The sequence below is a fragment of the Bombyx mori genome, chromosome 21 (assembly GCF_030269925.1).
Source record: "Bombyx mori chromosome 21, ASM3026992v2".
In the NCBI taxonomy this organism is placed as follows: domain Eukaryota; kingdom Metazoa; phylum Arthropoda; class Insecta; order Lepidoptera; family Bombycidae; genus Bombyx; species Bombyx mori.
The window spans coordinates 10,928,689-10,945,286 of record NC_085127.1 but is presented as its reverse complement, the minus strand read 5'-3'; the positions used below and the strand labels follow the sequence as shown (position 1 = coordinate 10,945,286).

General features: G+C 37.2%; 1 protein-coding gene across 1 annotated transcript; it reads left to right on the top strand.

Moving 5' to 3' along the window:
• Window positions 1–2,175: 2,175 nt before the first annotated feature.
• Window positions 2,176–9,847, top strand: LOC101744418 (uncharacterized). The gene is made up of 3 exons (XM_004929654.5): window positions 2,176–2,312; window positions 7,197–7,312; window positions 8,532–9,847. Exons 2-3 carry the CDS (start codon window positions 7,217–7,219, stop codon window positions 9,702–9,704), a joined length of 1,269 nt encoding a protein of 422 aa, XP_004929711.1. The 5' UTR covers window positions 2,176–2,312; window positions 7,197–7,216; the 3' UTR covers window positions 9,705–9,847.
• The last annotated feature ends 6,751 nt before the right edge of the window (window positions 9,848–16,598 follow it).

The following is a 16,598-nucleotide window of genomic DNA, read 5'->3' as shown; positions in this document are numbered from 1 at the left end:
ATTTATGTTTTTGGAATATATAACATAAGTTTCTGCAATAAAGTAGTTATTGTTATTTTGAAAATTAAAATATACTTAATTTATACTACAACTTTAGGTAAAATTCCAGTATTGGGGCGGATTTTTTTCCGGTCCCCAGGAGCGACATTAAGTTTAAATCCGGCTCTGTAGACACCATTGGAGTAAAGACGATTTCCACTTTGTGTTTTAAGAACGATGGCGACATTCCCGATGCGATGTCTAGGGCCCTGTGACCCCTTATGCAAACGCAAATGCAAAAAAAAGCAAATGTTTTCCAAAAATGAGTTGCACATGAAATTAATTGAAAAAAATTAAAAGTTTTCATAAAGACAATAACTCAATCTCAATCATCAATCAGTTTTTCAATCATCAGTCATGAAAAGTAAACTTTAAACTAGTCGATTCGTATTTTATCACACAAGCGTTGGTCTGTTGACCAAAATTCAATAAGTCGCTGACAATTCAAGTTTTAGATTCATTTTATGTACCTATTACATATTTTCTTTATTGTTTAGATGGGTGGACGAGCTCACAGCCCACCTGGTGTTAAGTGGTTACTGGAGCCCATAGACATCTACTACGTACATGCGCCACCCACTTTGGGATATAAGTTCAGTCTCAGGTCTCAGTATAGTTACAACGGCTGCCCCGACCTTCAAACCGAAACGCATTACTGCTTCACGGCAGAAATAGGCAGGGCGGTGGTACCTACCCGTGCGGACTCAAGGGGTCTCATCAGTACCAGTTTCGCTGTTGTTTTTTTAATTGACAATTTAGATAAAAAAAATACAATTTCCAAATTTTTTGGTGACAACATTAAACAAAATAAGTAAATGTGTTGACTAATAGAGAAAATCTTCGACGGGAGAAATGTCGCAACTGCATTTTAGCCTAAATCACTTTTTACCATATTATATTTTAAATATGATTCTGGTGTAAAGTTGAGTTTTTTAAGTTTCTTTCATCGTTGTGTTAATTTTGTCCTTACTTATTTTAAAATTTATCTAAAGCTTTGCTGTATTATTTATCTCTCTTATCGTATTATTATCAGAATTAGTTATGGTGTAAATGTGGGAACTAATTAAAACAAGGCAAACATTAATTAACAGGAAAGGATGGTCTGTGAGCGCGGCTCGCGATGGGGCGACACGCATCGAGGCTGTATTGTCCAAAACAGATAATCCAAAAATGCTGTTATTCGGACATGTTTCCATTGTCTACGCGATATCGCAGCTCCGAGAATCGCCATATAATTTGGGCTGTTATAGGTACAACAGGCGAAAGATTGATTTAGGCAAAAAAATCAATAGGTTAGTGTATTATTTTATTATTTATTAGTTACATTTATTAGGGGATACGAGTACACGATCTTGGCCATCTACAGCTAGAATGCAATTTAATTCGTGTGTAGTGGTAACATCATCCAAATTAACCATCCTAAAGGAGCTGCCTTTGAACTGTTAGGCGTTCTTCGGAAGCGCTCGGTAAGTAGTTAGCAACATACCCCATCCTTATCACTGAGTTCGTCAGCTTCAGGTCCGAGTTCAGGTGTACTGTGCATCGGCAATGGTGGGTATCACCGTCCTATAGGTAACTAAATAGAATTCCTTACGTTCCAGTGTGAACGTACTGAATTGCTTTCGATTACAAATTTCGTTTTTAGTGTCACTGTGTGCTTAGTGCGAGTTTCTTAACGTTCTCGATAGCGTAAAATTAAGCCAATTTTGTATGCAGCTGGAATAATGCCCCTAGCGGCAAACGTACGCAAACGATCCCATTCAATGCAAGAGTTAACTTTTACGCTATCGAGAACGTTAACAAACTCGCACTAAGCACACCTTCGATCAATAATTATTGATCGAAGAAGCACACTGATCAAATCCTTATTTATAAATGTGCATTGTAGTACCTAAAATATTCGCACAACTTTTTTAAAAGAGCACGTTTATTTATGATGATTTCTATCATTCGCCAGCGGCATTAAGGAAATTGGTACTGAAAATTTAGAAGAGTTTCATGTACTACGACACCGTTCAACCCAAAAACTTTCAGTTTCTTATTAGTGCATTTGTTATACCACAAAAGTAGAAAAACGTATGTATCACTTGTGCATTACCTACGATACGTGAACTTTCACTAAATACAATGGAAACACGAATCAATTGTGTTGACAAACAATAAGTTCACAACGCGTGACGAGTGATTGACTGGGTGCCCTGGCTAAGTCGATTTGGTGTTTTACAACATTGCGGAAGGCATCTCTGAGCAGACGGGTATAGGAATATGCAAAAGTAAGTGATAACAAATTATTTGCAAATGTTAGCTTTATCTATGATGTCATAGATTAAATTATAAATGTTGAAAAATAAAAACATATTATATTTAATTTAATTATGGGATTTTTCGCGCTAAAATTCATTTTTATTATAAATTAAATAGATAACGGTAAATTGCACTATATGGCCTCTACGAATTATTGTACTTATTGTGTCAGTGATTCATTGAATTTTTTATATTATTGTAATAATGTTATATAGTTTATTGTGGGTGTATTTCATATCGCCTCTTCCAAGAGCGCCATTGAAATCATTTTGGATCTATCTGTTAACACTGTAAATCGAAGAATACAAAGGCTAAGAGCAAAAATATTTTATTTCGTGCACATCTCTGGTACGTGCTCATTTTACGCCTTTGGTCTAGAGTACTGGTGAGTGTCCCTGACACACTGTGCCCGAGTTTGATATCCGGTCGAAGCCAGTATTTTCGTTCAAGTTACTTGGTGATCGGAATCTGGATGTGCTTGCCCTTGTCTCTCTGTCATCGATCGCAGAGGAGTAAAATCTCAACTAAATTAGGAAGTATATTACTTTAATTAGAACTACTCTTACCTACTACTTAATCTCGTGTTTACTATTTTTGATGTCCCGACAAATTAATAATTTTTTTTTGCGATTTTGCTCATAATATGTGCTCAGCTTAGTAATTTATTAAAGTAAAATGTCTTAAAAAACCTACCTAAGAATATTGTGGCTTAATTCATGAAAAAAATTAGCATCATCTGTTATATCCGTTCGCCTTTCCCTTCTTTTCTATTAATTTTTTGTCAACTTTGTTTTTTGACACAAATTACACATACAGACTCCCCTCAAAATACTTACAAGATTGATAACTTATCAGTTCTGATACATAAACCCGTACTCGTTGTTAAAAATGTGAGAGTTTTCGGTTATTTTCACATGATTTACTTTGCATTTGCGTATGAATAAAAGGTACATAATTTCCTAAATGTTTATTGTATTTCACAACACGGTGAACTCTACATTATAGCCATCAGTGTTGCCAGATGAATGAGACCCAAAAATGCTATGAACGATATGTATATGCGAATATACAATCATATTATTATATATTGATGAATTATGAGTAATGAATTATGATGTGAACCAATGTATTGATATAAGTTTTCATAATTCGTCTAAAAGTGAAATTCTATGAAATAGGTACCGTGTCATAGAGCGATAGGTGTAAATCCTTCAATGCCATTATTCAATGACTAATAATAACGATAATTTCAATCTCTAGTAAATATAAGACTTCAACCTGATTTCTCAAGATAGGTGGCATTCACGTCATAATGTTTATGGGCTACGGTAAACACTTAACACCAGGTGCGTTCTGAGCTTGTTCACTCAACTAAGCAATAAAAAAAGCGGCAAATAGAAATCCGGAGTCTCGATTCGCTTCGGATCTTTTCATTAGAATGACACCTTTAAAATTCGGAGCGAGTAAATATTTTTCGGTAGTATCCGGTTGTTTTGTTTTATTGTTTACTCACAACAACAACGACGACATTGTTACTTGTAATAATTGCAACAGCTACAAAAACATACGGTGTAGCTGGTGTCATTGCTCGAAGCATTTAAACTGGCGGTAGGACCTCTTGTGAGTCCGCACGGGTAGGTACCACAGCCCTGCCTATTTCAGCTGTGAAGCAGCAATGTGTTTCGGTTTGAAGGGTAGGGCAGCCATTCAGAGACTTTAGAACTCATATCTCAAGGTGGGTGGCGGCATTATGTGCCCGCTGAGTTTCTCGCCGGATCTTCTCAGTGGGTCGCGTTTCCGATCCGGTGGTAGATTCTGCTAAGCGCTACTCTCGCTACAGCCAGTGTTAGCACCACCTCCGGTTTGAGCCCCGAGAGCTCACCTACATGCTAGGGTAACGCTGATATTAGCAAAGGTAAGAAGAAGAAAAAGGCATTACGTTGTAGATATCTATGGGCTCGGGTAACCACTTAACACCAGGTGGGCTGTGAACTCGTCCATCCATCAATAAAAAAAAAAAGTAATAAAAATGTTAACTGAAATGCTTTATCAGTTTAAATTGAAGTTTAAGTATATAGTAGGTGCTTTTATAAGCTTTTTGATAGCTATCTATGACTTTGCCGTCGATTCTGAATAAAATCGAACAACTACAAACAGTCGGCTAAATCTTCCTTCAGTTGAGTTAATCTATCAAACCGCCACTTTTAATTTACCTTTGTAATGTTTTTATAAAATTTAAAATATTTAATTGAAAAATTTTTAGCCTAGTTTCAAAGTTTCTTCTCTATGTAGTTTTCTTTGAACACAGCAAATTTTTAGTTAATATTCATATTTATCCTTTCTTTTTTTTTTTAAATTCAACTTAGAGGAATGAAATTAAATTTACTGCTGTAATAGATGACATTTAATGTAATGTCATCCACAACTGGAACCCCTTGGGACACATCTGATTATGGCTATATAGCCGATTACAGATAAATCTAGAAAATAAAACATCTGAATAAAAAAAATCTTAGTACATACTAAGTACAATCTAAACGACGAAAATAATATTATAACTTTTTGAATACAATACAAATTCACTTATCACTTAAGGTGGACGGTATGGGGTCATCTTTCGCGATCACAGAGCACCCTCTACTACAAGACGTTTAACTGAAAAAGCTTGCATAAGTTACAAATAATCATTGTTCATGATGTTGTAACAGTTAAAAGGAACACTTTTTGAAACAGAACGACGTATATCTGAATGAAGTAGGTCAGTCGCCGGATCCAATGACTTCAACAGATCACAGACTAACGGTAATCGATAGTAAATGTGTACAATGCACTATACAACGCAGTTTTATGGGGCGGAACGATCTGTTTGTCACACTATTGACAGGTCAAGCCGTGGGAATCCGGTGTAGGCTTGTGTTAGTTATGTTAGGTCATTGGAGGAACACTGTAAAAGCAATTGTGCTCCCGTGAAAACAAGAACTTTTCAATAATTTTGGATATTAGAAGGCAGTTAAATTTTTTTCGAACGAAGTTCCTTATGGGGCGATGCGGAGGGGTACCCTAACCGGGAAAAAACGTCCGTAACGTAAGATTTTTCTACGTAATGCACACAATGTACGACTTAACTTTGTAATAACGTACAAAAAATAACATATTTTTTTATCATTCATTGACCACGATCTCAGAGCGTTCGTTTGCGCAATACACTAACTCTTATGCAAACAACCGTGAATGAAGTGTACCACAATAAGTTCGAGGGTTATCGAATGACCGCGGGTTGTTGCGAAACCTCCAGTTTTATTTTCTTTATACCTCGAATACAACTTAAAATTAATATTTTTATAACAAGGAACTACGTTCCTATCTGGTGTCCCACGACATCACACATCTTTTTTAAATTATCACCGGTCTTTAATTCTTGATGTTCAAAGATACCGTCACACACAAATAAACACATACATACATACAAGGCAATTTTTATTTTTTTTTTATTTTTTTTTATTGCCCTTGTAGGCAGACGAGCATACAGCCCACCTGATGGTGAGTGGTTACCGTCGCCCATGGACTTCAGCAATGCCAGGGGCAGAGCCAAGCCGCTGCCTACCGAAAGCGTGTCAAAAACAAATCCTTGCTCTCATTGGATGGTGGTAATCTCGTTCGCAGATAACGTGTTACGCAAAATTACGAAAATTGATATCACCTTCACAAAACGAGGCGAAATTTGTAAACTGGTGGCTGTGCTGTACCCAAACCATTTGTTATATTATAATATGCGCAGATAATATTCACGGTTGGTCGGTGTGGTTTCCGTTTTATGTCGTCAGGTTTCCGGTTCGCTCGAGCCGTCATTTCGAATATCACGTGGTTGTAATTTAAAAAAAAAAGATTGTAATAGATTTTAAATTGTTCTAAATATGTCCTTTAATTGTCTATAATAACTACGATTTCTAATGTCATAATATTCAAGGCTAGTAATAAGTAATAACAGAGTAGGGACATTTGTCCGAACAGTAACTTGAGTGATAGAAGCTGAAAATGTTTATTACCTAGCAAGGATGCGTATAAGGAACAGATTTAACGTCTTTATATATGCTTATAGCCTACGTAACAGTGTCTATGTTCGGATGACGACAAAAACAGGCGCATTCCCTCCCAAAAAAAAAAAAAAACGATTTTGATCTATTCAATCCCATATCCGTACCCATCAATCCGTATCAAAATCATAGCTTTATCCTGTTAATCATCAGAAAAGCGACCTCGGACTCCTTGATAACTGCGCTTTTCCTAACCCACATAAGTCTGTAATAACCTTAGCCTGAATAATGTTTGTATCTCACTTTAAAATGTTGCAATACCCCATCGGTGGGTGCCACTATTCTAAACATTTAAGTCGCAAAGGTAGTACAGCAGCTAGAAGATGAGACTTTAATCTTCAGGTGGTCTGAAAATGGCCTCTGATAGCTGTTTAAAATGAGGTGGTTGTTGTTTATTTGCAAGGACCATGTTTTCAATTTTTCTGGAGGTCAAGATTATAGCAAAGGTACTATTTTAATCCTAATCTTTTAATCTTTTTACTGGTGGTAGGACCTCTTATGACTTCGTACGGGTAGGTACCACCACCCGGCCTATTTCTGCCGTGAAGCAGTAATGCGTTTCGGTTTGAAGGGTGGGGGAGCCGTTGTAACTATACCGATACCTTAGAACTTATATCCCAAGGTGGGTGGCAGCATTTACGTTGTAGGTGTCTATGGGCTCCAGTAACCACTTAACACTAGGTGGGCTGTGAGCCCGTCCACCCATCTAAGCAATAAATAAAAATAAATAATGAATTGTTTGTTTTAATTTAATTCCAGACTTAACTTACGTCGCTAAGATGAAGAACATCAAGACAATAATCTTTTGGTGCGCTGTTTTGATGACAGGTGTGTCTTCATTGGAACTGCCGCATGACTTTAATAAGAAAACAGAGGTAACGAATCTCTTATTTTGCCTTCAAGAAGTGATTATCGCGTTCTAAGCCACCGGGACTGTAAAACTTATTTCATTTTTGAACTTTTCCATCTATTCTATTCTTTTGTAAGTCGGCACGGGTCTTGCATTTTACTGTAGAAAAGGAGTCAGGCGTTTCAGTTGGTTCACAGCGGTTAAATATTCAATTGAGACTTCAAAATTTGTACTAAGTGGACTCAGATGTGAGTTTTTGCCGGATTTTCTCAATTGAGTCGCGATTGCGATCCAGTTATACATTCAGCGAAGCACTGCTCTTGCTAGGGTAGATGTTAGCAAACTCTTTCTGTCTTCCACCAGTCAGATCGAAGTTAGAATAGCACCTCAAGACTATTGAATACCTATATAGTTGGCAAATAAGATTCTTTAACAAGATTATTCATAAAAAATAACTATTTTAGTCGAATCTACTCGAACTGATAAATTAATATTATTAAAAGAATCACGAGTGTAATTTCTATCGTCTAAATACTACATAAAATTTTACGTATTGCAAATACGTGTGTACGTCCAAGATCTAAAAGCGGGCGGCCATCTTGTGATTTTTCACCTGAAATGTACGAATGGCGTTCCCAGTTAATCGCCTTCGTGCCACGCTGTTTATATCAATCGTCTCGGACGTTTAGTTTATTTAATTTTCATTATAAATCAGAGTTGAGCGGCAGAATAAAGCGGCCCCTACTTTTAGAGCACACCTCTGATCTCGTAAGTGTTTACATTACGGAGATTGGTCGCAGAGACCTTTTAACTGGAAACTTGAACTTTGATAATTTGCTTTCATCATCGGGACAGTGCATGGTTTATGTTACATTTTCTATTCTTATAAATTGAACAACAAGCATTGTTCTGAGTTCCAGCATTAGTGGTAGGGCATTTATTTACAGGTGGCAGGTCATTTTGTGAGCTCGCACGGGGAGATAACCTGCCGTTTTCTCCGTCAGGTTTAAAGAGAGGGGCAGCCGTTGTACTATAGAATTAAGATTTAAAGCTCATGTCTCAAGATAGATGGCGGTATTTATGTTGTAGAAGTCGTTCTCCTGTCTAAGAAACAAAAACAATTTTTACTAAAAATGGAAAATTACTGTTGCCCCTCGTGGATATCAATAATTACATTATCATAGGCAAGCTTTATCAGTTATTGCAGATGTATGTAAAGTTTGCGTTTGTGTTCTTCATTACAGGATAATGCTGATTCGGAAACGGCTAGAGATCGTCGCGGTGTCATTGAAGAAGAGAAGTTTTACAACATACAAGCAGATCGACAGCAGAATGTAAACCAACCTACACCCTGGCTGCCGGGCCCTTTGCTGCCCGAAGAAGATCCAACAACAAAAATATCCTTAACCAATGAAGTTAAAGATGTGTTCCCGTCATACCAGACTACTGAGAAAGCTACTGATAGACCAACTGGCCGAGGAGCCAGAGCTTCTAACGAGAACTGGGTTAAACTACCGTATCCTAACCGTGAAGATTCACACAGAGACGATATCCTTACACCGCCACAGCCGTCAGGAGAACTTATCAACTCTAGAATGCCTAGAGTTAATTTCGTTACTCAAAACAGGGGCATAGAAGCATCGGAGTCGCGTCACGATAAGGAGATAATACAACGTGCAACAAGAAAAGATGATCTTAGAACTGAATTCGTGAGGCCTGACGAGCAGGATAGAAATTTCAAACCGGTGTATCCCAGACAAGCTGTTTACTATCCTGAAGAATCGAGACGGCCATACTACGAGGACCGTTACAATGATGATTTGTACAGGCGCGATCCATACTATGATACGTATGAGCGACGGCGTTACCCTGGATATGGACCCAGGATAGACAGATACGATGAGGTTTACGACAACTACGTGCCAAGGAAGCCGAAAAGGATCATCTATTACGCTCATCTCCCTGAAGTAGTTCGAACACCACCGAACGTTGATTTAAGGTACAGATACTCAGTAGATCCATATAGACGTTATGATGATGACGTCTATGCGAGAAACGGAAGGTATGACTACAGATTTAGAAACAGATACCCGTACGCACCTTTAAGGAAAGACGAAAGGAATTTCAGGGATTTAGCTCCCGCTGGAACCGATCATAGGGAAAAGAAAGTCGACGAAAAAGTAACGCCTGCTGCCGTGCTTCCTCAAAAAGAAGACAAACCGAAGAGTAACCAGGACAACCGGAATGTTAACAGGAACGTGATCAACAGTCACCAGTACCACGACAGTGCAGACTCGTACAGTAAGCCCACTCACAAGACCTTCCAAGATGTCGTCAGACCTGCTGAAGGGTATTTCAGATTTGAGGAGCCGCTATTCCAAAGCTCAGTGGATGATCCGTATCAAAGAAAGTATTAAGTGATATTGCGTGAAAATTATTCAGAATGGTACTTAATTAATGGCGCATCTTTCAATTTAAGCTTTATTTGTAGTGACCCAAAACGTGAAAATTTCTCGAGCTAATTGTTTAAGTTGTCGTCACCAATAAATGTAACAAAGGATGTTTTTTGTTTTAATTATCCGTGGGGGTTGCAAGCGACAAATTGTACAAGTAATAAATCGAGCGTTTAAATTAAAACACGGGAGGGTGAAGATGAATTTCATTAAGAATTAATTAATGTCATTCTTAAAACATTTTGTTTTTCCGGGAGGATAAAAAACATCTGTTGGAGATGTAGCGGGCGCGACGCGTTTTCTTGAGGTAATTAAGCAATAAATTTCGCGGCTGGTAACATTCTAGGTAGGGGCCAATTACAGCGTTTAAGAAAATGGATGCTCGCCAGTCGAGTGTTACAAAACCGACGTGACTAATTAGAATTGAGGGCTTAGAAAAAATCCTACGATGTGACAGCTTGTAATCAAGGGGATAGATTCGGTTTTTTAATGTTGCAGGCGCGCTCAAGGCCCGCGATTAATGGGGCGGTTATAAATTACAGTGTAATTAAATGTCTCGTCTGTGGTTGAGTCGCGACGGCTTGAGGCTTCGGTGGGTGCACGCGTTAATCACTGAGATTTGCTAACCGGAGGGAATTGAACCGTTTATAGATTGTAAATTAGAATTTCTGATACCATTACTATCCTGTTGCTTATTGTACAACTCAAATAAATATTTAGTTTAGGTCTATAATTTCTATAGGTCTGGTTCTATGTTTATAATGCAGACATTCTAACATTATTATTTGAAATACTTGATTTTTGCGGCCTTGATTATGTTTCTATTTCCTCATAAATCCTTCAGTCTGTCCATCATGACCTCGTGACCAAGGGCGGATCCAGCTTTGGCGCCAGGAGGGGGTCACATAGTCGTGGGCAAGTTAAGAACTTATAATTTAATTTTGATAACAATAGATAATAAATAAATCATGATGTTCTTCAATTAGTCCACGTTAGTTCAAGTCCTGGAACTAGCTCAGGGGGGGTCATGACCCCCATGACCCCCCTCTGGATCCGCCGTTGCTCGTGACGCGTCTTTTAATTTCGTCATCTATACTCCATGTCCATAAAACCCGCAATTTTTTTTTTTTTTGTATTGAACGATTACAAATTCCCAAGGTATATGTAGAATTTGATCATATTGCAGCCCGTTTTTTGAGTCACATCACTTCGGCCGTGTTATTGTTAGCGCGAACGACGGCCATTGATTTGGTTTTACTGCGATTAATCCTTAATCCAAACTCTAGACCTACTCGTTCCATTCTCGATAAGAGCACTTCTAAATATTACGCATTGGTTGCAAATAAAGTGGCATCATCAATTACAATACGTGATGTTAATTATTAATAACACTCAATGTATTACAGATATTCAGTATTCCGATTTTATTTTGTAAAATAATGTGATACAATTCTATATGTGGAAATGTTCGTAAGCTATGTATGTGAGTCCGGACGGGTAGGTACCACTGCCTTGCCTATTTCTTGCCTATTTCTGCCGGGAAGCAGTAATGCGTTTCGGTTTGAAGGGTGGGGGCAGCCGTTGTAACTATACTGAGACCTTAGAACTTATATCTCAAGGTGGGTGGAGCATTTACGTTGTAGATGTCTATGGGCTCCAGTGGTAGAGTTAACATTGTTATTTGTATTTTGACATTCAACAAGTGTGTCATGTCATACTGACATCTAAGTTGAAATAAATGATTTTGAATTTGAATTTAACATCCACTTAACATCAGGTGGGTTGTGAGATCGTCCACCCATCTAAGTAATAAAAAAAAGCTTTATTGAATTGTTATTAATGCCAAGAGTAAATTAAATATAACAATAACAATCAATATTCGTGTTAACGAACCATTCTGGCTACTCTTTAAACCTGACGAAGTGCATTATTTATAGACCCCTTCGAAATTGTGACCATCAATCGCGTTTCTGAGGAGGACGACGGATAAATCATGTTTTATTTTTGTCCGATTTTCTATTTTGTTTTGTATCTGATTGCGACTGGATTCTGAACGACCGCAAGCAATTTTTTTAACGTCAAAACGTTATTTTTTGTTTGGTTGTTATGTAAATTGCTGTTTTGGGTTTCCAAACAAAATATTGTTATATCGTCTCATAATAATATCACAATATTTGGATGCTTTTGGTTACAGAGCAGTTTTATAGATCTCTTGACTACCTTGGCTGTGTTTAGGAAATAGTCATCGATCGAGATTTAGTATAAGACTATTGAAATATTCGTATCATAAAAGTTCATATAATTTGGTCACCCTACAACAAAGGGTTGCCATTTGAATCATGACAGACGCTCTGCCTCAAGGAGCTCGTGTCTCCGGGCTAAATTCATTACGGTTTACCTGCAGCAAGACGTGCCTCACAAATCTAATGCCGCCAACGTGCGTGCCTAATTGGGACGATGTTTGTGGGGACCATAAAGGGTTGCGGTATGGTTTCATTCCAGTTCTTCAGGTGTATTAGAGTATTAAGATGTGCACACATTATATATGATTATTCCCCAGGTTAATTTTGAAATGTGATAAAAAAAAAAAAAATTTATTGCTTTGATACCCTCAATATCAAAATGTAAAAACGATGTATCTACTTAAACAAAATGGTAAGAGTCGCAAAACTTATATTTAAAATATTCTAATTGTCGTCTGTGTATTATTTAAAAAAAATGTATAATACTTGGAGGATAGATCTCAAACAATATTTGTACTAGATTTCGATGAATGCGAAAATCTGAAAATTATAAAAACCTCAAAAGCTTAAATCACAAAAAAGTTTGTGATTATGAAATAATGACTATTTATAGAATATGAGGTTAACGATGTTAATTGGCTTTTTGACCTCTTGCAGATATATTGGATACACCTGAAGCACCTGCTAAAAACTTAAGCCATGCCACAGTAAAGTATAAACCAAATCACCAATTTTAAACTGAACTCCTAAATACAGTAACTATAAACCCGGAAGAAGCATCTCAAAACTCTATTAGACACACATTGACTACTGTGTTTGTACATCAAAATAATGTAACAGGAGTTACAAAATTAACTTCACTACACTCAGAATGTAATAATGAGCAAAAGCGACTCCCGAAGCAATCTTACCCAAGTTACTAACTACATAATACCCTTGCCGAACATATTCGTGGCGTTTCGAGCTATTGTAATGCGACAAAGTGACACAGTAGCTATTAACATGTCGATAACAATTTGGTGAATTGCTTTTATGTTGTAGTTGATATGGGATCCGAAGGGAAAGGGGTGACGGTAGGGCTGCCGCTAATGCAATATAGAATTTTGATTAAGAATATTATTATTTGAGTGCGTATTCGATTAATTATAGAATTGCTTGAAAAAACTTAAAACTTATTTCTAACTATCGGAATCGATGCAATATCGGAATATCGTTTCTTTGTCGTGTCATTGCGGTATCGATTGCTGAGGAAGTGAGATGGCAGGTTGTTATGTTCTGATGGCAGTGAGACATTATACGATAATATTGTAATTATCGTGTCGGTTGGCGTTTTAATGAGGTCTTCCCTTTCGGCTATCACGAATTCGTACTTGGGTGTATGTGTCCTTGTGTTTTGCCCTACCCATTCGCTGTTAGCTTAAGAGGTTATTCCAGCTATTCTCGGTCGGGTAGGTGAGCTTACGGGTTCAACCTGAGAGAATTTGCTAATACTAGCCTTAGCAAGGGCAGTGCTTCGCTGAATCTACTATCGAATCGTAATCGCGACCCACTGATAAGATCCAGCCAGAAACTTAATGGGTTGTGGTCCTTGTGTTTGTTTTGTATATTATATGCGAAGAAAATTGTAGCCTATGCTCAACGACCCAAATTTGGAGCGTATTTTTGAAGTTATACTTCTTTAGGCGCGTTATGAAAAATTGATGAGAGTGAAATTTTACGATATGCGCGCACCGTGACACAAAATTAACAAAATGAAGTTGCCCACTAAATCGCTCATTACAATACGACCGACGTAACTTGGCGAGTCTGAATATAGCCGCAGGTGAACTTTCCGAACCGTACCGCGAATTACCGAATTTATACGATGTCAAGAAAAGGGATGTCGAATATGCGTGTTTGAAGATGTTGTTTAATCGATTTTTTTTCAAATTGATTAAATTTGAAATTAAAAAAAGAAATAAATTTAATGAAAATAAAATATAACTTAATAAAACGTAAATAAGTACACGCACCCTTTTTTTAATGACCAACAGTTTGTTTAAATAAACACTTGCATTGTCTTCAACAGCCCTGTGAACGCAAACAGAAGTCAAGGGCCGCCTGTCCCGGGCCGACCGCGGGACTAAGCCGGGAAATTGATAATTTTCACTTCGCCTTAATAACATAACCGTAACATTAGTTATTCATTGAACCCGAGATATGAACCATCGGGATCCCGGTATTAAAATTCATACGCTGTCCCTCTTGTCCTCTTACACTTCAAATTAATTTGGCTGGTATTTGCATTAATAACTCTATGTTATTTGTGCAGTATTAAAATTTGTTATATCTTTAACGATGCTTCTATCAGTGCAAAATTACGAAAAACGTATTGGTCAACTTATCGACGAAATCAACGAAAAAAGAAAACTCATATTTGATTGGTAATGTGTATGTTAGGATTTGAATTTCAGGCCAGACAACATAAGCCAACAAAGAAAATTTTATAAACCGTAATAATGAGAACCTAATAGGACTTTTACTTAAGGGCAGCGAAGTGGAGCAAAACAATATGATTTTGTTTATTGTTAGCACTCAGCCAGTTATCTCGGAACTATCTCAGATCACTACACACATATTGTATTGCGTTGATTTAAGATTTAATTAATATAATAACCGATTAATAGCATTGGTTTACGGGCTTATGTTGCGTGGCCCCTAAAGAAATGCGGTACCAATAACGGTAATATAACCTAAAGGTATTTCAAAAAGACGAGGATTCATACTTATGATACTCAACCGTTTCTCGTGAGCAAAACATCAGCGAATTTCAGCGATAAAAGCTACAAAGTAACGACTGTTCTCAGGAACTTCGTCCCCATAATTCAGAATGTTTAACATAATCATATTATTTTATGTGACATTTTATTAGCCGTCCCGAAGACGTCTTTGTGTTAATCGTAATAATGATTCTTTCCGTTTCTTAGAAAATTACCTGTCGTCTGATTTGGATATAAAAATCTTATTTGCATACATTGTTCGAAGTTTTGTTAAGGCGGTGACACATTCGTGTGACACACAGTATTAGCTAACGATTTATTAACAATTTAGGTTTTACGACTCCGAGGTCTCTTTTCTGACACTATTTAAAGATAAATTATGTTAGTCGGTTCGTATTAGTTTTTTTAAAGAATATACTTTGTAGCGGTAACTATCACGGAACAGAGTGTTAATGCGAGTTTTTTAACTTCTCGATCGCGTAAAAGCTAACTCAGATTTGTATGGAGTTGTACCAGTGTTATTACGTTGACAAAAACTCGCACCAAGTATACTGAGGATATTGGCTTTTTTTTATTGCTTAGATGGGTAGACGACCTGACAGCCTACCTGGAGTTAAGTGGTTACTGGAGCCCATAGACATCTACAACGTAAATGCGCCACCCACCTTGAGATGCAAGTTCTAAGGTCTCAATATAGTTACGACGGCTGCCCCACCCTTAAAACCAAAACGCATTACTGTTTCACGGCAGAAATAGGCAGATTGGTGGTACCTACCCGTGCGGACTCACAAGAGGTCCTACCACCAGTAGGTAATTGGCCTGAATCGTTTAGCCGATATTTTTATGGTAAGTTTGTATAAAAACAAATCTCGAATTCGGTCCTATAGAGGTCTTTCAATCACTCGGTGCAAGATCATCCCTTTCTTTATTCCTCCAAAACTTCATTTCTCGTTTGTCGTACTCGATGTCAAAGTGATTTGAATATAAACATTCAATCGCTTTATGTATCAATTTGGCTAATAATTTGATGTAAATTTTATTTAAGCTGCACCAAAAAGATCTAGTTTATTAGTATTCTATTAAAAGCTGCCTGTAAAAAAAGCCTAAAAGCATACAATGTTATTTAAAATTCGTTTTGAAAGATATAAAATTTCACAAAACATGCTTTTTAGTATTAGGATCTCGGAATAATTTATTAAAGACATTGTTTAGTATTTAGAGCAGGAGATACGACTCCATATTTTTTTTAGATTATATTTTTTCTCCTGTCTGCTGCCAGATGATATTATAATTCAAAGATTTAACAAAAAAATCCAGAAAAAAATTAAGTGAAATCCACGAAGGATGCTCCACTCGATATGCCGCGTCGCGAGTTTGCGAGATGTCGCTCCGATATGCTGATATACGCAGCCGGCAGCCGCGGCCGCGACAAAGACCGCTCGCGCCATTAACTGATATGACAAGACTATAAAGTAAACCTCACCATGGGACGATGACGTGATACCAAGCACTGAAGGTTGCTCTACTTCGTTGTGAAGTTTATTCAGAACTAAGAATTATATCATACTAGCCGTACTCGCCCGCTTCGCTGGGCTTTTAAAATTAACATTGTTATTTATTGCCATTATCATTAGGGAGTCCAACACTCATATAAATATTAGCCTATCCATTAAGTACATGTATTTTCTACATGCGTATTTTCTACGGATGCATGGTTCAGTAGTTATAACGAAACATCCGCAAAAAACACTGTAGATTTATATATTAAGTATAGAAGTATAGATATATATATAATGTAAACTAAACCTCATTTTCTAAATAATATTTCTATTTAAAATTACGGAGTTGAATACTAT

Bases quoted from the DNA above. Each gene is read 5' to 3' on its own strand.
- LOC101744418 (XM_004929654.5), top strand. From the start codon at position 7,217: ATGAAGAACATCAAGACAATAATCTTTTGGTGCGCTGTTTTGATGACA. The intron at 7,313-8,531 runs GTAACGAATCTC...TCTTCATTACAG, and splicing joins ACTTTAATAAGAAAACAGAG to GATAATGCTGATTCGGAAAC.